This window comes from Mustela nivalis (assembly GCF_964662115.1).
Source record: "Mustela nivalis genome assembly, chromosome: 7".
NCBI classification, from domain to species: Eukaryota; Metazoa; Chordata; class Mammalia; order Carnivora; family Mustelidae; genus Mustela; species Mustela nivalis.
In genome coordinates this window covers 68139535-68163212 of record NC_139026.1, presented here as the reverse complement: position 1 = coordinate 68163212, position 23678 = coordinate 68139535, and the positions used below count along the sequence as shown (strand labels likewise).

Here is a 23678-nt window from a genome sequence, read left to right as displayed (position 1 = left end):
GACACAATCATATGTGGTGATTTGTAATAAAACAAGTTTTGAGTGTATCTCTTAAATTCCAATAGGAGCTTCTGAGTAGGACATCCCTAGAAACTGAGAAGTTGGATCTGATGGCTGAAATATCTAACTTGAAGCTTAAACTGACCGCTGTGGAGAAGGATAGATTGGATTATGAAGACAGGTTCAGAGACACGGAGGTAAGTGATACCCTCCCCCTTAACATACATATGCGTGTGCGTGTGTATATGTCATACACATATTTCCAGAGCAAGTTGAAATTCCTTGTAGGCGTGAGGGGGAGGTAGTTAATGGCTACGTGCTCTCGTTCATCCGTGCTCCTTTTTAGGAATAATCTTTAATTACATTGGCTTTTTTTACATTGACTTTTTAATCACTAAATGCTCATGGCAATATTTATTGTGAGACTTTTTGTTGTTCATACCTTTTTTTAAATTGTGAGACTTTTGATATGAAATTTTAATGCTTTCATTAGTCTTTAGAAAGAACTTTTCACTTTGTGACATTTGGAGCTTCTCTCTGTTCGTCTGCCTGTCTGTCCTCCTGTCCGTCCTCCTGTCCATCTGTAGTGGTTTTCTTCATTATGGAAATAATGGGTTTAAGTGTATCACTTTACTAATAGCCATTTTTACATTTTACTGATTATTTTCTATATAATAAGTAGGTTTGAAAATATGTACAGAGAACATGCTTTTATTATATAATCATAAAAATCAGATTTTTAGAGTTTATTCAGTTTGGCCTTCTACTTTTGGTCTCTTCCACACATAAATCATACCAATTAAATAAAGCTCAGTATACTTTTGTGAAATTTGGGATAGATTCTACAACTTGAAGTACCCATTTTTGTGGTTAAACATGTTTTGTTCTTTGGGCTGTTTTATTGTTAATCTGGGTCTTTTATTTGCTTATTATTTGTTGTTGGGAAAAGAGAGCATATCCGTTTGAAATCTGTTTATTTGGAAAAAATTTGAAGATCTGCAGGACTCCCTTATCTCCCAGGGAATCTCTTCCTTTCTCTCTCTTTTGTTTCCTCGGTTGGAGTATGGAAAGTTGTCATACTGCATTAGAAACTGCGTCCCAAGAAGCGGAGAGGAGAACTCATTTAAGTATTCTTCCCCCTCTGTTTTCTTTGCACACGTTTCTTTGAAGCCAACTCTGTACCATCATGATAACGGGGTCCCTTAGGTATGTTACTAGCTGTGGGCAAGTCCCGCATAGACTGGCTTTAGTGAGATTTACTCCATTGCTATTTTCCAAATTCAATTTTCTGCCAAAATGGAACTGTAATGGAAGGTCTTGGCGTATGTGTTACTTCCTCAACAGCAAAAGGAAATCCCCAACTTAGTTCACGTTCAATCTTCAAAAGTTCTTTGTCAGTCACCTATATGAGCATGTTCCTCACTTGATTGAGGCTGGGGCTCTTAGAACAGAGCTGAGAAAGTCATCCAGTTTCTCTAAAATTGTCCCTTTTGTGCTTTCTTGAAAAAATCCATTTGGATATTTTCCTCTATTTCCTCTCTGTCATTCCCTGACTCCACACTTGCTGCATAACATGACAGAGTTCAGTCAACAGATGGACTGCGTGGCATGGAGGTTACTCTGGTGCAGGGAAAGACGTCGCAGTGTTCTGGTCAAGAGTTGGCCCTTTCCCTTGTGTCCATAAAGCTGAGGGGGAGTCATCCTGCATGACTGGTTAATTTGGATCGGGGATGTTAACCAAGCATTGGGACTAAATAGAAGTGGATGTGTTAGGATTTTTTGGTAAGACTCCAGAGCAGTAGTCACATCTCTTGAGTTTGTCTGCGTTTTTTTAAAAAAGATTTTATTGAGTTGAGAGAAAAAGAGCGTGTGAGCAGGGGGAGAAGGTGAGGGAGAATCTCAAGAGACTTTGTGCTGAGTGAGGAGCCTGTCGTGGGGCTCGATCCCATAACCCTGAGCCGAAGATCAAGTCAGAGATGTAAGCGATTGAGCCACCCAGGTGCCGTGTCTGCATTTTTTTAATAAAACTTTTTTTTTTTTTTCCTGGTGCTTCCTTCCTTTACTCATTACTCATGCATTTTCAATCATAAACAAAGTGATCCTGTCATCAGACTTTCAGTAAACTCAATCCTTGATTTTTTTCTAAGATATTTAACACTATTGGTAAAATACCACATGCATATCTAGAGATTATAAACTATAATCTGATCAACCTCATTACATATAACAACAAATAAAATAGTCCTCAAAATTAAAACCGAATTGAATATGCTCTTTCCTATTTTTGTTCCCTTAATAAAATGTTTGGTGGGGGCGCCTGGCTGGCTCAGTCAGTAGAGTGTGCAAGCCCCATATTGGGTCTGGAGCCTCCTTTAAAAACAAACAAAAATTTCCCTGGCTGTTTCATGAATCCAAAATTCCTTAACTTTGTCTTAGAATTTTAGATTATTTGGAGATTAATTTCTAAGAAAATATTGGAGTGGGGAAGAAATACAGGCACTTCTGAAAGATTAAGGGTAAAAGTCTTGAAATCCTGGAATTTTGAAGACTTGCCTGCAATGGCTGATAGGAGATGCTTAACACTATTCAACAGTGCCCCCTTCTGGTAAGAGTACAGATGCCAGAAATGACGTTTCTGCGGAGCCTGAAGTTTCTCGGAGAGGGAAAAGGGACTAGTAACAGGGGTTTTCTTTTTATAAAGAACTGAATTGGAAATAATTTGAATTCCATTATTTTAAAGTCTTATATTGAGCTATTTCCAGATTTTCCAGCTTGACTGACTGTGGAAAAACAGGACTTCTTTCAGGTTGGAGATTTACATTCATACTTAGTGTTGCCAGAAGGGAAATTTGGGTAGGGTTTGTTTGTTTGTTTGTTTGTTTGTTTGTTTTTTAACAGAAAAATTATCTCAATTTATAATTGTGGTTTTTTTAGTTACTTCTTTTTGCAAGTTGTCACTGTTTCTAAAAGAAGAGTTAAAATAAGACAATACCAAATAGGAATTCAAAGCTGCTAGCCATGAAAAAGTGGCAAGATATATATTAAAAAGACCAGGAGATGAAGGAAGGTCACTAAGAATTCTAGTATGCAAGAATGATTAATAAATGGGGGATAAATAAATGGGAGAAACTGACTTTTTCCTTAGACTTGAATTCCGAACCTGTAGATAAGGAATCACAGCTAAAATGTTATTAAATGATGTCAAACAGTTCCTGACCTCATTCGTGAAAGGAGGAAACAGCTGTTCCCTTACTGAGGTACTGTACTAATAACAACTGTACTAGGGGCACCTAGGTGGCCCTGTCAGTTAAACCTCTGACTTGAATTTTGGCTCAGGTCAGAATCTCATTGAGCCTTGCCTAGGACTCCATGCTTAGCGGGAGTCTGCTTGAAACGTCTCTCCTTCCCCCCTCTTTAGGAAAAAAAAAAAAAAAGAAAAAATAATTATAATAATAACTAATGAGTAATTATTATATAGTACTGTTAAGTAATTTAGGAAAGGCATCCCTCTCCCCATGTGTGAATCATTACTCATAGAAGTTTAGTAAGAAAGTTTTATTTCTTATGGTATTGCTTCTTTTTTATGGCATTTTTGTATAGTTCTGTCATCTGTTTATTTGTGGCTCAGGAGTAGAGGACTTGTAAAATGAGGAATAAAAACATGTTAAGCATTGGTGGAGTCTTGATGGTTTGTAATCAAAAAAGAAATCCTTTCCACAGTATTTGAAGTTGGTATTGTGTGGCATTCTGATTCCCTTTTCCTACTGTCTGGGCTCTAGACAAAAATATGTTACTGTTTCTTAGAACACTTAGACAAGTTTTACAAGCAAATTAGTTTTTGTTTTGTTTTGTTTTTTTAATGTGAAAGAGAAAAGCTTCTGGCTGTATTTGTATTATGAAAACCTTAGGATTATTTTCTTTTTTCTGTTCCAAATGTAACATTCATGTTATGACAATGTATTTGTAAATTACAGGGCCCTCATCCCTCCTCAAGCTGAGAATCCTTGGTTTAAAAGGTTTACATTTCAAAAAAAACAATAAAAGGATTTAAATTCCATTCCATTCTCCCAGACTGGGTTGATGAACAATCTATATTTTTGTTAGACAAAGGAAGAAATTGTAAAAATATTTTTATAAATAATCCACAGATCACTGAAAAGGCCCTAAAAGTTAATGGCTTTACTAAAGAAAATTTTTCTAGTTAATTTTTAAAGTTGGAATCTATATGGTGATTTTTAGTCCAGAAATAGCTGATGATTGATGTATGCGATTGGCTACCTTTGTTAATCAAAATTGAAAGTCACCTTTTAACTCTTAAGCATAGGAGACAAACTGAGGGTTGCTGGAGGGGTGGGGGGTGGGGGGATGGGGTAACGGGGATGGGCATTAAGGAGAGCAGTGATGTGAAGAGACTGGGTGTTATATAAGACTAATGAATCACTGACCTCTACCTCTGAAACTAATGATACATTATATGTTAATTATTTGAATTTAATTTTTAAAGAATTACCTTTGATTTCCATAATCTCATGATTGTGGGCCAGATGCATGGAGAATTTAAAATAGTGTTTTAACTAGAAAGATGCTTTGGGCCTCAGGGAGATACATTTATTTCCATTTGTCTGATCCAATTCCTACAACCTGAACCCAGGGGCTTGTTGACTAGGTTTCCAAGCTGCTATTTTGGCCTACATAGGTGTGTTGTTGCTTTCCTGATATGTTTCATTGTTCCTCCTTTGACAGGGGCTAATGCAAGAGATCAATGATTTGAGGTTAAGAGTCAGTGAAATGGACAATGAAAGACTTCAGTATGAAAAAAAGCTGAAATCAACCAAGGTAAGCTTTCTCAATGGCAAAAATTTGTAAACAGCCTGACTCACTTACCTATGATCCATAATACAAGTTCTCAACTCAATAGATGATAAAGAAGTTATCTTACAAGTGAATGAAATTTCCCCCCAAGCTGGAGACTTTCTTGAATTTGAACACCACTATTCTGAATTTTTAAAAATTGGGGCTTTAACTAATCTAGTGAAACATAACCTGTTATTTCTGTTAGTTAACCTAACCTCCTTTATAAACCGATACTATTTTCTTGGATATTTAGGCTTGTCTTTTTCTATCTGTGGTTTCTTTCACACCTCTGTCTCTCTACCAGTCTTTAATGGCCAAACTTTCTAGCATGAAAATCAAGGTGGGTCAGATGCAGTATGAAAAGCAGCGGATGGAACAAAAATGGGAGTCACTGAAGGTGTAGTAGACTTTGGGTAATGGGGTCCTGGGCCTGTTTGCTTTCTGGCTTGCGCTGTTTTGCCGTGATAGTGTTTTTTAGTAGCATGTGCATTCATCGTGTGTGTGTCATCTGTTTTTTTAAAAATACATTTAAAAAAGCTGATGGAAGGGCCAGTGCGATCCCTGATGTTGTTTTCAGAAACATATGAAATAATTAATGAAAAATAATAAATGGGCAAAATAAAAATATTCATTTAGAAATTTGATCTCATTCTCTTAGAGTACCTGAGATCCAAGCTTGGTAAAATAGTTGTAAAAATGCACCTGGAAAAAGATATCCATTTTGCCTCAGACTGCTTCTTCCTTTGGGACTTTCTTACAGGTTAACTGTATCATGACAGTGAGTTGAAATTACTGCTGTAAAGAAGCTTTTTGCCAGTGCTACTGAAAATTCCTTGTACTTGGGATCCATGCCTATCATAAGTAAAAAGTATAGGGCCAGCTTTCTTGCGTCTTTGGAGATCTTCTCATAGTACTAAACACAATACCTACCTTAAGAGACTGAAAATAAAATGTTTATCAGTTATAAAAATACACTTATTAGCACTGCAGAGCTTTATTTTCTGTGCTAAAATACAGCCAGCAAAATTTCAGTTTGCTAAAGCTAATTCTTCACCAAAATTAAACTGAAAATTTAACATTAGTAAATAGAATATTGGACTTGGAATCTTTAATAGCTACATAGTAGACAAGAAGGGGGGGGGATTTAAAATCTGTTAAATCTTTTTTCCATTGTTGTGGGAGACTCTGTCCTTTTATTTTGGTGATGAAGATGAATTAGTTAGTCCCATGATTTGGCTAACATTGTTCATCACTTGCTACCTTACCCATCAATTAAGCTCTGCCTTGTTCATGCTCAGGGAACATGAATGCCATCTTGAAATACTAAATAAATCTCAGTCAAGTCTTGATATATATTTTCCAATTTGCATTTTATTTTGCTTTTATGACACTCGGGGTCTAATTTGATTATCATCCTGGATTAACTGGGGGAGGGTTTTTTTTGTTTGTTTAACATAAGCTTTAAAACTTAGGCTACTCAGGTCCTAATTACACTTTAAAGCATTTTGTTTTAATTTGGTCACACAGAAACTTGAAACACTTATTCCAGAATTATTAGACATTGACCTTCATTAATTGTCTTGCTTCCTGCTTCCTCTTGCCACTGTCTGGTTTCTGAAGTCTGCATCTAGATTCCTATCGTTTTTGTTTCATTCCCAAAAACTCATTATTGACTTAAGAGTTAACATGCTCCCTGAATATTCTCCTTTAGTCATAATTCCCTGTTGTAAAACGAGCTTATCATTTGTAGGACGAACTGGCATCTTTAAAAGAACAGCTGGAAGAGAAGGAATCTGAAGTAAAAAGGCTACAGGAAAAACTGGTGTGCAAGATGAAAGGAGAAGGGGTGGAAATTCTCGATCGAGGTGGGCACATACATTTGACATTTGTTCTCTTACTTTCTTAGAAACCTCCCTGTGCAGCCCTCCCTTCCTCCCCACACCTGCAAAAGAACCCCGTGTCAGTGGTGAGTCCTTTCAGAGAAAGGAGAAGGGTAGCGGAAACCAGCTGAGGCCAGGACAGCAGGGCCTCCTCCGAAACTCTTCCCTGTGCCTGGGGATCTAGTAGCTTCCTCTTCAGCAGCTGGAGGAGAGCAACTCTGTACTTCATGCGGTGTTTATTATGCATTACTAAGTTGTGAATTCTGTTGAGACAGTTCTTGTTCTGATGGCAGTACAAGGAAGTGATAGAAAGCATTAAAAGGGAACATTATCATGTCCCAGGTTTAATCTCCCTCTGAACTGAACTTGAAACAGCATGAACTAAGAGATTTAGAAACCGTTCCTTACACTTTTGAGAGAAGAGAGGAAAGGACTTTGCATCTTTGGAAGATCAAGGAAAATTTCTTATGGTGGACTGAGCCCTCAACCTGCTAGAAAGCAAAAATAATCCTCTTTTTTGAAAACGTGTGTGAATTTATCAAAAATTTTTCTCATAACTGAGGAAGTTTGTCTTGAATATTGTATGGACTGTCATTTTTAATACACGTTATATGTGATAGAAAATAACTTGAATGAAATGTGTTTTTTATGTTATATTTGGAAATATAAATGCACAGAATACCTGACAACACTAGGTTTGATTTAACCTTTCTTTGCTATTATAAATCACTGTGGCATGCAAACTACAAAGCAACTTCTGACTCTTGAAACTAAAAATTCCATTGAGTGTAGCTTTAGTACATTTTTATGTGAGCATCAGTAACCTCACTGTCTGAATAATGAAGGGCTTCAGTTAGGTTACCTATAATGTCTTTCTTGGTTCTAGAATACCCTGGCTTTATATCCCTGTAGTTGTAATTCCCTATGGATCAGAAAGCTAACTCATCAACCATTGAAGGATTTTTCCCCCCTTGTGTATTTTGGCATATAATAGAATTCTGGCGTTGTGTTTTTTTGTTTTTTAAGGAAGCTCTACACTCAACATGGGGTTGGAACTCACCTCCCCGAGATCAAAAATCACATACTGTATACTGACTGAACGAACCAGCAAGGCATTCCTAGATTTGTGTAGTCTTTAAAGGATGTTCACAGATAGGTCATGCCTTTAGGGTTTTAAGAATAAAATGGAATCATGTTGTGGGCTAGAGGACGTGTTGGAGTAGTGGTTCCCAAAGACGGACGCTGGTCTATGAACTGCTTATCGCCAACACACAGCCCGATAAACACAAGAGTCGGGAGCAATGTTTAGAAACTTCATAGCAATCTGATGTTGGCATAAGATCTCACTGCGTGATCAGTGGACTCATCTCATTGAACGGGAGGTAGACCACGTCAGAGTCATTGAATTTGAGTGGTGAGGTTCATGTGTCCTAAGCCAAGTGCTGGGCACATTCAGGAAAGCCATGTGCTGACCCGTAATGGAAATGTTACAACCAAACATCACTAATGGTGTTTTCACCCCGTAGAGTATAAGGACTGCTTGTATTCCACAGACCTAACTTTAATATGCCAGGAAATCAGGGTTCACAGAGAAGAAGTGACAGAGGTAGAAACTCAAATCTAGGTCTTTGGATGAATTATATTCTCTTTCTAACCTTACACAGAGCATCATGCATTGCAGTACCATTCCTAAAGCCACAAAATAGTGTTTAATATTCAGTTTTTATAGGGTTAGCTTCTTTATCTTAGGCAAAAGACTAAATAATAGTACTTTAAAAATATTTATTGTTGTAATGTATATACTAACTTCCAATTCGATGGGTTTTCCTACACAGATGAAAATCTTAAAAAGAAGCTCAAAGACAAAAGTAAGGTTTTTGGTGTCTTTCCATCAGCCTTTAAATTCACCAAAAGTACTACTTGGACTGTTCTTTGCATGTGTTTTAAAAACATTTATCTCACCAAAGATGTGAAGTTGCTTCATCGATAAGCTCTCCATTTCTTCAGAGTGCACAAAATAGAGCGTATATAAACAAACAGTAAAAACAAGGAGTAAAAGGTCATTTTGCTGATTCCCCCCCCCCCCCGATTCAGCCCTTTTGCTCCACAGGGTATAGCAGAACACCCAGAGTAACAGAGGGGAGGAAGAATTTTTTTTGTAGTTCGGGAGACAGAGTATCTGAGGAGAAAATTACTTTTCAAGGTTTTGTAGCCCACTTCTTCCTGAGATCTACATTAGGAACTAAACATACCCTGTTGGTGTTAGACAAGAGATTGTACCCAGGCCGATTAACAGAACCCAGATTATCTAATGCATCATCGAGATAAATCATTAATTAATAGACTCTTTCCTCCAGATGTTGAATTCTTACACCCAGGGAATTGGGCATCAAAAAAAAAAAAAAGGCATTTTCTACAGAATATACCTTCATATTGAAAGTGTTTTATCAGTGATGAATGATGCATTTTAAAACTTACCTTAAGTAGTAGTTTGTTTGTTTGTTTTTCTCAGAAGCAGGTAACCTTAGCTCAATTTTTTTTTCTGTTTGAATTTTTTAAAATTTGTGATTTCGTTTTAGGTTGACATTTCATCTTAAGATATTGGTTCTTTTATTATTAAAGTAATGTGCTTTTGTATTTGACTGTCAAATTTTAAGGAAAATCACATTTACCTTTTAAAATAGTGTCATAAATGATGTTTATAGATGAAGCAAAGTACTTATCCTTCTGTATGGAACCTACAACCACCTTCATAGCATGACAGCTATTGATGCCACATTCCATCAGGCTCTTGCCATTCATGCCTCCATCTTGGTTAAAACTGAGTATCCTGTCCTCTGCTTATGTCATTGTGTACACCGTCCATCGCTTTCGCCCACTGCTTTCTAGGTTTCTTGTTTCTTTTTTTTTTTTTTTAATTGAAAAGCCGTGTTTTCATGGTTGTAGCACTGAAATTTCACCTTCCGTGTTCTCGTGAGGATTTTGTTATTGCTTCGAGAGAGGGTAGTTAGCTCTGACCCATATTGTTTGCTTCCTGGAGTGATAACTATTCAGGCGACATGGAAGGTGTTCATTTTTCAGATTTTCCCCAAAAGAGGATATGGACGGTAAACATTTCATTAAAACACTTCAGTCTGAAGAGTCAGCCCCTTGTTATTGTCACACACCTTAATAAAACTGACTTCTGACGTGTTCTTGTGATATTTTCAGATATTGAAGTGCAAAAAATGAAAAAGGCTATGGAATCTTTGATGGCAGCAAATGAAGAAAAGGTATCTAGATGAAATTAAAGTATTTATGTGGGTGTGTACCACCATTTTGATCACTCCATGAGTTTTCTTGAGATATGCCAGGTTGGAAGAACCCTACACACTACTGATGTTGAGGGACAGCCGTTCTGCCTTTCTACCTTCATGTGCCTGCTCTCGGTGATGGCAGTTGTCATTGTGACTGTGTGGGTAGAGTGGTGACCGGCAGCACTGGGTCCACTGAGATCTCCCTCTCCCACCTCCCTGTGAATCTGGAAAAATGTTCAAGCCCTCAGATCATTTCTTTATATTCAGGTGGGAAATGAGAGAAAGGATACAGTCCATAGTGCATCCTTTCTGGGCTCGCATGAACTCTGAAAGGGGTGGTCCCTGACAACTGTTAGCTTCCCGATGAGGTTAATTTTCTTCATATCATTTTCTTCACACTCCTGGATTCTTTCACATGAGGGATTGTCTCTGTTCTCCTGAGAGGTGAGATACGAGAACAGAGGCATCAGTACCATGAAATAAAATATGGCCCTAGGCTGTCTTTTAGCTTTGTTGGCCAAATGCCAGGGACTCCAGAGTCTTCTTTCCTGTTGCTTCACTGATTTCATTCTGATGAGAGCAGGGAAACAGTGTCCTCTAAAGCAAGGTGTTTTTTCATGGCCTACCTGATCAGCCATATACCCAGCGGACAGCAGCAGTCGGGTTCAGCTCGCATCATCAGAACTACTCTTACACCTCATGTTACTCAATGAATAGGACAAGGAGGCATTTTCCCAAGAAAAGAGTCATTTCAAGGAAGTAAAAAAACAAGCAACTGCCAAAGAACTTTGCCTTGATCTTTTTGTCTCAGCTTGTTTCTTTCTCTAATTCTTGTGTTCTCTGTTTTACTCTATATTTTTGCCGTTCATTCTCTTTATTTGCTCTTTATTAGGAAATAAACTCATTGCCCTCTCCACCCACCTATATTTAGGTTTCTTTTTGCTAGTCTTTACCACTGTGGAATAAAAAGGAAAGTCATTAGCAAGGGGCCCATGTAGTTTTTACTTTATTTTTTTTTTTAAGATTTTATTTATTTGAGAGAAAAACAGCGAACAGGGAGCTTGATATGGGGCTTGATCCCAGGACTCTGGGATCACTACCTGAGCCAAAGGTAGACGCATAACTGACTGAGTCCCCTCGGTGCCCCCATAGCTTTTACTTTTAAAAAAGTAATCACAAATTCATTTAGTCTTAATTTCTCTCTCTCAAAAAGCATCAATAACAAACAAATCTCCCAGTGTTGACTGAGGGCTTACTAGACATTCAAACTGCTTTAGGAGCACCAACGCTGACATAAGTTTTTAGTAGTTCCAGAAGGCTTCAAAGAGGTTGCATTTGAGCAAAATCTGAGGAAAGGCAAGAGTTGTTTATCAGGAAAACAAAAGCTGCTAAGGAGAGTATCTATGAACTAAACATGTCTCAAAAGCCCAGACTTGGCACAGCCTAGTGCATGTTGGGAAAGTTCAGAATGAGATAAGGTAGAGGGGTATATGACGCTGACATTTACACAGGTTGACAGGGTTTTTGAAAACCTTATTTTGGATTTGAGGGCTCCTGGGTGGCTCAGTTGGTTAAGCACCTACCTTCGGTCAGGTTACGACCACAGGGTCCTGGGATTGAGCTCCACATCAGGTTCCCTGTGGGAGCCTGCTTCTCCCTCTCCCTCTGCCCCTTCCTCCTGCTTCTTCTTCTCTCACTCTCACCCTCTTTTTGTCTCGAGTAAGTAAAAGTCTTTGAAGTAATTTTTTTGGGGGGGATTTGAGAACAAGTTTCTAGTTTGAGTAATGAGGTGAATGATAGTGCCCTCAAAGAGTTAAGGGAATCTAAGCCCAAGTACCAGGGGCAAATAATGAGCTTAATTTTAGAGACATTCACTTTGATGTGCTCATGGGACTTTTAAAAGGAGATTTCTCATAGAAAGTTGGAAAATGAATCTAAATTTGGGGGTTAATGTATAATTATAGATGGGGTAGGGAGTGAACCCAGTCCATTTTAGGAAAAATACAGAATTATAGATTTTCGGAGACTAAGCTATAGTTGATATGTAAATTAGCTTTTGCTCCATGACAAATCACATTTATTATTTCTCATACTTCTGATGGTTGATTAGGGGGTTCTCCTGGTCTGGGCTGGCTTTGTTGATCTCTGCAGTTAGCTGGTGGGTGGGATGGGGCTGGATGGTCTAGGCTGGTGTGACTCACATGTCTAGTGATTAACATCCTTGCGTAGATTGGGCCCATCTGGGATGTCTCTTTTCCAAATGATATCTCGTCTTCCATTAGACTAGCCTGTGCTTCTTCACATAGTGAAGGTTCCCTGGAGCAGAGAGAGAGGGCAAACCCTAACCACATTTGTTGATATCTCTTTGACCAAAGCAAGTCACATGGCCAGGCCCAAAACCAGTGAGAGAAGAGCTAGGGAGCCCATTTTTTTAGGATCCACCAGAGTGGGGGTAAAGGACAAAATCTTAAAGCACTAACATTTTATAGACTGGGCTGGGTAGATAGTGGAAGTAGAATATCTATCTGGTCAAGGGATTAAGAAATCAAAATAGAAGAAAAGAAAGAGTGGAAAGAAAAGTGAAGGAAAAAGGAGGAAAGAGTGGGGTCAGTCAAGTATCAGAGGTCCAATTAGAAAAAGGATGAAAAGTTCTCTTATTTTTAGTAAATGTGAAGTCTCTGATGACTCTGATGACTAATTGGTACAACTTTGGCTGAGTGTTTTGAGAAGAGAAAGGCCAGATTATGATTGATGACAGCAGGTAAAGACAACAGGTGTAGTAGATCTTTCTTTCAAGACCTGCCCATAAGTTGGAGAGGAGAATAATTAAAGTTGATTTTTTTCTTGTTTTGTTTTTGTTTTTGTTTTGTATCTTATTACCTAGTTTTGTTTTTGTTTTTAAAGATGGCAGCTGAAGGATAGGATCTCTAAATTTAGAGGTACTTTTTCTCTATCTCTGATGTACGTAGGAAAACTGGTAAAATGTAGATATTACCAGTTTTACTAAAGTTTAGAAATATTCCTTGAATAATGTAAATAATTCATGTCTCCCTATTCTTTGTGTTGCAATTACTTTTACTGTTTAAAGTCATAGTTTAAAGATGACAATTTATTTTATTAATAGGATCGGAAAATAGAAGATCTTCGACAGTGCCTGAATAGGTACAAGAAGATGCAAGATACAGTGATACTGACCCAAGGTAAAAAAGGTACTGTAGCTCTATAGGTTTTTCTACTTTACTTGATTTTAAGTGGCTATGAACTTTAACATTTGTTTTCATTTTCCTGGAATATCCATTATTCCAAAATAGTTTGTTTATTCATTTATTCAACAATATCATTAGGAAACAATATCACACACTTTCTTGGTGAGTAGGCCAAAGAGAATACTGTGGACTGGTTGGTCAAGGAGAACCTCTGTGTGGAGTTCATCAGATAGCATTCTAGACAGAACAGTGTGTTCTAGAGCCTGTGGGGAGGGGCATCTGGGTGGCTCAGTGGGTTAAGCATCTGCCTTCAGCTCAGGTCATGATCCCAGGGTCCTGGGATCGAGTCCTGCATTGGCCTCCCAGATCAGCAAACAGTCTGCTTCTCCCTCTACCCTTCCCTCCTGCTTATGCTTTCTCTCTCTCAAAAATAAATAAGTAAATTTTATTCATTCATTCATTTATTTGTTTGTTTGTTTGTTTATTAAAAGAGCCTATGGGGAAAATGGGCTCGGTGTATTTAAGTAGTAAAAAGACCGTTGTGACTGACTGGAAGGAAGTGATCAGGGGGAGGATGAGAGGAGATGAGCCGAGCGGATAGAAGTTAGCGTTGGCCAGGTCAGGCAATGTGAGGCATTCAGCTCTGTGAGCCCAGAGGGATCCACGGAAGGGTTTTTACAAGTCTGCGGCATTTTCGTAACAAATGGACCATATTGGGAGGAGGGAGCAGTATCAGAAGAAGAGAAGCCAGTCAAGAGGCTCTTGCAGGATTCCAAATGGAATGTTAATAATGGTACTGATTAGAAACACATTTTGGTGTTCGAACTAACACAGTGGTGTGACGAATTAGATGAGAGTGAAGAAGAGGAAAGAATCAAGAAAGACTGATGTTTTTGACTAAAACGACCGGGGGGGGGGGGGGGTGATGATTCCATTTACCAAGGTAGCGTAGCCTAGTGAGGGCGCACTGAAATGATTAAGGGGGGTTGTGTTCAGCTTTGAATGTGTTAAATTAAAACATAAAATAAAACCAAAACCATAAGACATCTAAGTAAAAATAGTCACGCTTTGATGGGGATTAAGGAGTGCACTTGTTGGGATGAGCACAGGGTGATGTTGGGAAGTTTTGAATTACTATATTGTATACCTGAGACTAGTATTACACTGTATGTTAATTAGAATTAAAAACTTAATAAAATAGTTATGCCTTTTGATGTGGTATTATTCTATAGGTGCATGGTTCAGTTGGCCATCCTCAAATGTGGAAAATCTCTGGGGGTCATTTAAAACAAAAGTGTTAAGAACGTTGGAAGTTTTCTCATTCATTAGCAATGCAAGGTGGGGTTATTTGCTCTAAAAGTAAACATGAGTAATAAATTTTTTCAGAGATACTTGTGAAATACTCAGATTTTGGAATTTCAATTTCGATGAGTTCAAAAAGAAAGAAAATCCTACTTCAGACGAGGATTTCTGAGAGGGGAAAAAAAAATGGATCTTCATCTTATTTTCCACAGGACTTAGTGTATGTTAAAATTTTAAATATCCAAATGAGCAAGCAAATGAACCTCTGTCAGTGTTCTTACAGCGATTCTCATCACTCAGCATTTTCTCTGCCTTCAAGAGAGTGTCTCTTTTTAGACAGTATTGCAAATTAACAAGTGATTAATTTTTACGTAGTCATAACATTTATTTTTTTTTAAAGATTTTATTTATTTATTTGACAAAGAGAAAGATCACAAATAGGCAAAGAGGCAGCTGAAAGAGAGGGGAAAGCAGGCTCCCTGCTGAGCAGAGGACCCTGAGATCATGACCTGAGCCGAAAGCAGAGGCTCAACCCACTGAGCCACCCAGGCACCCCTGTAGTCATAACATTTAAAACAGTATTTGATTTTATAGAATCTCAATACTGTAGTTTTTATATTTAAAAATCAAAGGAAAACATTAATTTCTATAATTATGAAACATAAGAAAATCAAGAAAAGAGGTATTCTTCATAATTGCACTGACATGATCATTTTTGTCAGTTTCATGGGGTTTTTTGTTGTTGTTGTTGTTTGTTTAATCTGGTTTTGTTTTAAAATAGACTCCATGACCAGCATGGAGCCCAACATAGGGCTTGAACTCACAACCTGGAGATCAAGACCTGAGCAGAGATGGAGTCTGACGTTTGGAGCACCTGGGTGGCTCAGTTTGTTAAGCGTCCGACTCTTGCTTTCAGCTCAGCTCATGATCTTATGGGTCGTGAGATCAGGCCTTACCTTGGCTCTGCACTCAGGTGGAGGCTACTTGAAGATTCTTTCCTTCTGTCCCTCCCCTGGCCTGTGCGTGCATGCAATGCTCTCTCTCTCTCAAATAAGTAAATAAAGCTTAAAAAAAAAAAAGAGAGAGAGAGAGACACTTAACCAACTGAGATACCCAGGCACCCCTCCTGTACTTTTTTTCATCTTTTTTAATGCATATAAAATGTGTAGAAAAAGGAGGTTGTTTTTCGTTTTCTTTTCCAAAGTTAGTTGTATTATTTTACATTGCCAACAGCAATGTATCACTTGCCAACACTTGGTATGGTATTTGAAACTTCACAATCCTGTACATTTGATATGATTTTGATTTAATTGGTTTAGTGTTTAAGTATTCTCGTCACAAGTCCCTCATGATGAAAAGTATTGGACATCTTATCATGTACTTACTGACATTTGTATATTAAAAAGAGGGAGTTTTTAACCACCATTGAAAATTATGTCCTGTTCTAATGAATAGTTTATAAACAGTGATTTCTAACTAGTATTTGTATTTACTTAGTCCTTAGAGAATGCGAATAATACCTACATTTTAATGAACTTAGAATAAATGCCTAATAAAAATATAAGAAGGTAAGTCTAGTTAACAGCTTTAAATGAGTTTAGGATTTTGTACTATTCAGAGAATAGTGTTTTAAGCATCAATTTTTGGTTTTAAAAAAGAATATCTGACATAGTTGTTCAGCAGCTAATCCTTTTCATTGCTGAAGATGTAGAAGTAGTTCACAAAGTTGGCCGCTTTCCTGGGTATGTGGTTGCATTTGTCCATAAGGCTGTTCTTTCTTCTTTAAAATAAATGGCACAGAAGGATCATCTTAAGGAATCAGAAGATTGCCTATTGTTGTTTTTTCTTCTTTATATGTATGTGGTTTTTGTTTTGTTTTGTTTTGTTTTGTTTTGCTTTAAGAACACAGAAATGATGATGTGAGTGCTGTGAAATGTGTAAACCTGGCAATTCACAGACCTGTACCTCTGGAGATAAAAATACATTATTAGTTTATTAAAAATTAATAAAAAAATAAGAACACAGAAATGATGAATGATGAATATTGAGTTTCTCATGGTGACTGTGTTGCTGTTCAGAATTAGTTTGTTGTACCACTGATATTCTCCGCTTGGTTGTTTCTTTCTTTTTTTTTTTTTTTTAATTTTTTATTTTTTATAAACATATATTTTTATCCCAAGGGGTACAGGTCTGTGAATCACCAGGTTTACACACTTCACAGCACTCACCAAAGCACATACCCTCCCCAGTGTCCATAATCCCACCCCCTTCTCCCAAAACCCCTCCCCCCAGCAACCCTCAGTTTGTTTTGTGAGCTTAAGAGTCACTTATGGTTTGTCTCCCTCCCAATCCCATCTTGTTTCATTTATTCTTCTCCTACCCACTTAAGCCTCCATGTTGCATCACCACTTCCTCATATCAGGGAGATCATATGATAGTTGTCTTTCTCTGCTTGACTTATTTCGCTAAGCATGATACGCTCTAGTTCCATCCATGTTGTTGCAAATGGCAAGATTTCATTTCTTTGGATGGCTGCATAGTATTCCATTGTGTATATATACCACATCTTCTTGATCCATTCATCTGTTGATGGACATCTAGGTTCTTTCCATAGTTTGGCTATTGTGGACATTGCTGCTATAAACATTCGGATGCACGTGCCCCTTTGGATCACTACATTTGTATCTTTAGGGTAAATCCCCAATAGTGCAATTGCTGGGTCATAGGGCAGTTCTATTTTCAACATTTTGAGGAACCTCCATGCTGTTTTCCAGAGTGGCTGCACCAGCTTGCATTCCCACCAACAGTGGAGGAGGGTTCCCCTTTCTCCGCATCCTCGCCAGCACCTGTCATTTCCTGACTTGTTGATTTTAGCTATTCTGACAGGTGTGATTTTGATTTGTATTTCCCTGATGCCAGGTGATGTGGAGCACTTTTTTATGTGTCTGTTGGCCATCTGGATGTCTTCTTTGCAGAAATGTCTGTTCATGTCCTCTGCCCATTTCTTGATTGGATTATTTGTTCTTTGGGTGTTGAGTTTGCTAAGTTCTTTATAGATTCTGGACACTAGTCCTTTATCTGATATGTCGTTTGCAAATATCTTCTCCCATTCTGTCAGTTGTCTTTTGATTTTGTTAACTGTTTCCTTTGCTGTGCAAAAGCTTTTGATCTTGATGAAATCCCAATAGTTCATTTTTTCCCTTGCTTCCCTTGCCTTTGGCGTTGTTCCTAGGAAGATGTTGCTGCGGCAGAGGTCGAAGAGGTTGCTGCCTGTGTTCTCCTCAAGGATTCTGATGGATTCCTTTCGCACATTGAGGTCCTTCATCATTTTGAGTCTATTTTCGTGTGTGGTGTAAGGAAATGGTCCAATTTCATTTTTCTGCATGTGGCTGTCCAATTTTCCCAGCACCATTTATTGAAGAGTCTGTCTTTTTTCCATTGGACATTCTTTCCTGCTTTGTCGAAGATTAGTGGACTGTAGAGTTGAGGGTCTATTTCTGGGCTCTCTATTCTGTTCCATTGATCTATGTGTCTGTTTTTGTGCCAGTACCATGCTGTCTTGATGATGACAGCTTTGTAATAGAGCTTGAAGTCTGGAATTGTGATGTCACCAACGTTGGCTTTCTTTTTCAATATCCCTTTGGCTATTCGAGGTCTTTTCTGGTTCCATATAAATTTTAGCATTATTTGTTCCATTTCTTTGGAAAAGATGGATGGTACTTTGATAGGAATTGCATTAAATGTGTAGATTGCTTTAGGTAGCATAGACATTTTCACAATATTTTTTCTTCCAATCCAGGAGCATGGAACATTTTTCCATTTCTTTGTGTCTTCCTCAATTTCTTTCATGAGTACTTTATAGTTTTCTGAGTATAGATTCTGTGTCTCTTTGGTTAGGTTTATTCCTAGGTATCTTCTGGTTTTCGATGCAATTGTAAATGGGATTGACTCCTTAATATCTCTTTCTTCTGTCTTGCTGTTGGTGTAGAGAAATGCAACTGATTTCTGTGCATGGATTTTATATCCTGACACTTTACTGAATTCCTGTATAAGTTCTAGCAGTTTTGGAGTGGAGTCTTTTGGGTTTTCCACATATAGTATCATATCATCTGCGAAGAGTGATAATTTGACTTCTTCTTTGCCGATTTGGATGCCTTTAATGTCCTTTTGTTGTCTGATTGCTGAGGCTAGGACCTCTAGTACTATGTTGAATAGCAGTGGTGATAATGGACATCCCTGCCGTGTTCCTGACCTTAGCGGAAAAGCTTTCAGTTTTTCTCCATTGAGAATGATATTTGCGGTGGGTTTTTCATAGATGGCTTTGATGATATTGAGGTATGTGCCCTGTATCCCTACACTTTGAAGAGTTTTGATCAGGAAGGGATGCTGTACTTTGTCAAATGCTTTTTCAGCATCTATTGAGAGTATCATATGGTTCTTGTTCTTTCTTTTATTGATGTGTTGTATCACATTGACTGATTTGCGGATGTTGAACCAACCTTGCAGCCCTGGGATAAATCCCGCTTGGTCGTGGTGAATAATCTTTTTAATGTACTGTTGAATCCTATTGGCTAGTATTTTGTTGAGTATTTTCGCATCTGTGTTCATCAAGGATATCGGTCTATAGCTCTCTTTTTTGGTGGGATCCTTGTCTGGTTTTGGGATCAAGGTGATGCTGGCCTCATAAAATGAGTTTGGAAGTTTTCCTTCCATTTCTATTTTTTGGAACAGTTTCAGGAGAATAGGAATTAGTTCTTCTTTAAATGTTTGGTAGAATTCCCCCGGGAAGCCGTCTGGCCCTGGGCTTTTGTTTGTTTGGAGACTTTTAATGACTGTTTCAATCTCCTTACTGGTTATGGGTCTGTTCAGGCTTTCTATTTCTTCCTGGTTCAGTTGTGGTAGTTTATATGTTTCTAGGAATGCATCCATTTCTTCCAGATTGTCAAATTTATTGCCGTAGAGTTGCTCATAGTATGTTCTTATAATAGTTTGTATTTTTTTGGTGTTAGTTGTGATCTCTCCTCTTTCATTCATGATTTTATTTATTTGGGTCCTTTCTCTTTTCTTTTTGGTAAGTCGGGCCAGGGGTTCATCAAATTTATTAATTCTTTCAAAGAACCAGCTCCTAGTTTCGTTGATTTGTTCTATTGTTTTTTTGGTTTCTATTTCATTGATTTCTGCTCTGATCTTTATGATTTCTCTTCTCCTGCTGGGCTTAGGGTTTCTTTCTTGTTCTTTCTCCAGCTCCTTTAGGTGTAGGGTTAGGTTGTGTACCTGAGACCTTTCTTGTTTCTTGAGAAAGGCTTGTACCGCTATATATTTTCCTCTCAGGACTGCCTTTGTTGTGTCCCACAGATTTTGAACCGTTGTATTTTCATTATCATTTGTTTCCATGATTTTTTTCAATTCTTCTTTAATTTCCCAGTTGACCCATTCATTCTTTAGAAGGATACTGTTTAGTCTCCATGTATTGGGGTTCTTTCCAAACTTCCTTTTGTGGTTGAGTTCTAGCTTTAGAGCATTGTGGTCTGAAAATATGCAGAGAATGATCCCAATCTTTTGATACCGGTTGAGTCCTGATTTAGGACCGAGGATGTGATCTATTCTGGAGAATGTTCCATGTGCACTAGAGAAGAATGCGTATTCCGTTGCTTTGGGATGAAATATTCTGAATATATCTGTGATGTCCATCTGGTCCAGTGTGTCGTTTAAGGCCTTTATTTCCTTGCTGATCTTTTGCTTGGATGATCTGTCCATTTCAGTGAGGGGAGTGTTAAAGTCCCCTACTATTATTGTATTATTGTGGATGTGTTTCTTTGATTTTGTTATTAATTGGTTTATATAGTTGGCTGCTCCCACATTGGGGGCATAGATATATAAAATTGTTAAATCTTCTTGTTGGACAGACCCTTTGAGTATGATATAGTGTCCTTCCTCATCTCTTATTATAGTCTTTGGCTTAAAATCTAATTGATCTAGGGATTGCCACTCCTGCTTTCTTCTGATGTCCATTAGCATGGTAAATTCTTTTCCACCCCCTCACTTTAAATCTGGAGGTGTCTTCGGGCTTAAAATGAGTTTCTTGGAGGCAACATATAGATGGGTTTTGTTTTTTTATCCATTCTGATACCCTGTGTCTTTTGACAGGGGCATTTAGCCCATTCACATTCAGGGTTACTATTGAGAGATAGGAATTTAGTGCCATTGTATTGCCTGTAAGGTGACTGTTACTGTATATGGTCTCTGTTCCTTTCTGATCTACCACTTGTAGGCTCTCTCTTTGCTTAGAGGACCCCTTTCAATATTTCCTGTAGAGCTGGTTTGGTATTTGCAAATTCTTTCAGTTTTTGTTTGTCCTGGAAGCTTTTAATATCTCCTTCTATTTTCAATGATAGCCTAGCTGGATATAGTATTCTTGGCTGCATGTTTTTCTCATTTAGTGCTCTGAAAATATCATGCCAGCTCTTTCTGGCCTGCCAGGTCTCTGTGGATAAGTCAGCTGCCAATCTAATATTTTTACCATTGTATGTTACAGACTTCTTTTCCCGGGCTGCTTTCAGGATTTTCTCTTTGTCACTGAGACTTGTAAATTTTACTATTAGGTGACGGGGTGTGGGCCTATTCTTATTGATTTTGAGGGGCGTTCTCTGAACCTCCTGAATTTTGATGCTCATTCCCTTTGCCATATTGGGGAAATTCTCCCCAATAATTCTCTCCAGTATACCTTCTGCTCCCCTCTCTCTTTCTTCTTCTTCTGGAATCCCAATTATTCTAATGTTGTTTCGTCTTATGGTGTCACTTATCTCTCGGATTCTCCCCTCGTGGTCCAGTGGCTGTTTGTCCCACTTTTGCTCAGCTTCTTTATTCTCTGTCATTTGGTCTTCTATATCACTAATTCTTTCTTCTGCCTCATTTATCCTAGCAGTGAGAGCCTCCATTTTTGATTGCACCTCATTAATAGCTTTTTTGATTTCAACTTGGTTAGATTTTAGTTCTTTTATTTCTCCAGAAGGGCTTTTCTATCTCTCGAGAGGGTTTCTCTAATATCTTCCATGCCTTTTTCGAGCCAGGCTAGAACCTTGAGAATTGTCATTCTGAACTCTAGATCTGACATATTACCGATGTCTGTATTGATTAGGTCCTTAGCCTTCGGTACTGCCTCTTGTTCTTTTTTTTGTGTTGTGTTTTTACGTCTTGTCATTTTGTCCAGATAAGAGTAAATGAAGGGGCAAGTAAAATACTAAAAGGGTGGCAACAACCCCAGGAAAATATGCTTTAACCAAATTAGAAGAGATCCAATATCGTGAGTGGGGAGAAAGGGGATAAAAAGAGGTTCAAAAAGGAAGAAAGAAAAAAAAAGAAAAAAGAAATTAAAAAGAAAAGAATTTTTTAAAAAAGAAAACACCTAAGAAATATGTAAAAAAGAAAAAAATATATATATTAGATAAACTGTTAAAAAAGAAAAAGGTAACAGTTAAAAAAAAAAATTTACCCGAAGGCGAGAAGGAAAAAAAAAAAAAAATGAAAAAGAAAAAATTAAATTAACTGCAAGACTAAAAAAAAATCACAGGAAAAAACCATGAGTTCCGTGCTTGGCTTTCTCCTCCTCTGGAATTCACTGCTCTCCTTGGTATTGAAACCGCACTCCTTGGTAGGTGAACTTGGTCTCGGCTGGATTTCTTGTTGATCTTCTGGGGGAGGGGCCTGTTGTAATGATTCTCAAGTGTCTTTGCCCCAGGCGGAATTACAGCGCCCTTACCCGGGGCCGGGGTGAGTAATCCGCTCGGGTTTGCTTTCAGGAGCTTTTGTTCCCTGAGCGCTTTCCGTTGAGTTCCGGAGGACGGGAATACAAATGGCGGCCTCCTGGTCTCAGGCCCGGAGGAGCCGAGAGCCCAGGGCCCCAGAGAACAGCGCCCAGTTACTCCCGTCTGCCTGACCTCCAGCTGCACTCCGAGCTCACGGAGCCTGCGACCGGTTCAAGGTAACACTGAGCTGTGAGCCTACTGTCCGCTCTGTCTCTGTAGCTGGCTCTCCCGTTCCAATACCCGCAAGCTCTGCGACACTCAGACACCCCCGATCCTTCTGTGACCCTGCGGGACCTGAGGCCACGCTGACCCCGCGTGGGCTTCGCCCCGGTTTAGCCTCTGGAGCGATGTCCCTCAGCGGAACAGACTTTTAAAAGTCCTGATTTTGTGCGCGCTTGCTCCGCTGCTTGCCGGGAGCCGGCCCCTCCCCCGGGGTCTATCTTCCCGTCGCTTTGGATTCACTTCTCCGCCGGTCCTACCTTTCAGAAAGTGGTTGTTTTTCTGTTTCCAGAATTGCTGTTCTTCTTCTCTTCGATCTGCCCATGGATTTTCAGGTGTTTGCAATCTTTAGATAAGCTATCTAGCTGATCTCCGGCTAGCTGAAGCAGTCTCAGCTTGCTACTTCTCCGCCATCTTGACTCCTCCCCAGCTTGGTTGTTTCTGAACTGAAATTTGTAAAGCCCCAAATTCTGAAACAAAATTAGGGAAGGTTGTTGGACTAAATGAACTTCTGATTTCAAGGCTGTGAGTCTGTGGTAATAGCTATTAATACCACCCTCAGGCTCCAGGTGCTCATAGTTTAACATTTCTCCTCGAGGTCCTCTTGTTATTTTTCTAAGGATTTCAAAGGAAACTCACTTTTGATTTTTGAGGATGGGAAAAATGTTTATATTCAGTTGGTATTCTTCCTCCAAAAATGAAATGTAAATGAAAAGCTGCCATTTTTCTCCTTTTCCTAGACCAAGATGGCGACTTGGACGGTCTGCTCACTTCTGGTTCCGTCTCCACTTTGCTGGATGCGCAGGGTTTTAGTGACCTGGAGAAAAGTGTATCATCTACACCAGTCACGGGATCTCCCAGTCGTGACCCATTTAACACAAGTGTTCCAGAAGAGGTATTTACAGACTCTCAACATTATCTTTGTAGTGAAGAGACTGTGTCATTGAAGGTTAAAATGCTGTTGACAGCAGGAAAGACCTGGGATCTTTTCTCAGTGTGGCTACTGACTGAGTCTTAGCAATTTTCATGTCAAAACTCAGTCTGCTAGGACTTTATTTGAAAGATTGGTTTTTCCCCCCTCTTTAATAAATAAATACCTTGGGCAATGTCAAAATT

At 38.6% G+C, this 23678-nt stretch overlaps 1 protein-coding gene across 1 annotated transcript in view; it reads left to right on the top strand.

Annotated features, from left to right (window-relative positions):
- LOC309868517 (liprin-beta-1-like) overlaps nucleotides 1-23678 on the top strand; it is a 61984-nt gene that overhangs the window by 13844 nt on the left and 24462 nt on the right. The window contains exons 5-11 of the mRNA XM_082738441.1: nucleotides 66-197; nucleotides 4744-4836; nucleotides 6605-6719; nucleotides 8570-8602; nucleotides 9945-10006; nucleotides 13155-13239; nucleotides 23303-23457. Of these exons, the coding sequence (XP_082594567.1) occupies nucleotides 66-197; nucleotides 4744-4836; nucleotides 6605-6719; nucleotides 8570-8602; nucleotides 9945-10006; nucleotides 13155-13239; nucleotides 23303-23457 (675 nt within the window). The remainder of the gene's footprint in view (nucleotides 1-65; nucleotides 198-4743; nucleotides 4837-6604; nucleotides 6720-8569; nucleotides 8603-9944; nucleotides 10007-13154; nucleotides 13240-23302; nucleotides 23458-23678) is intronic.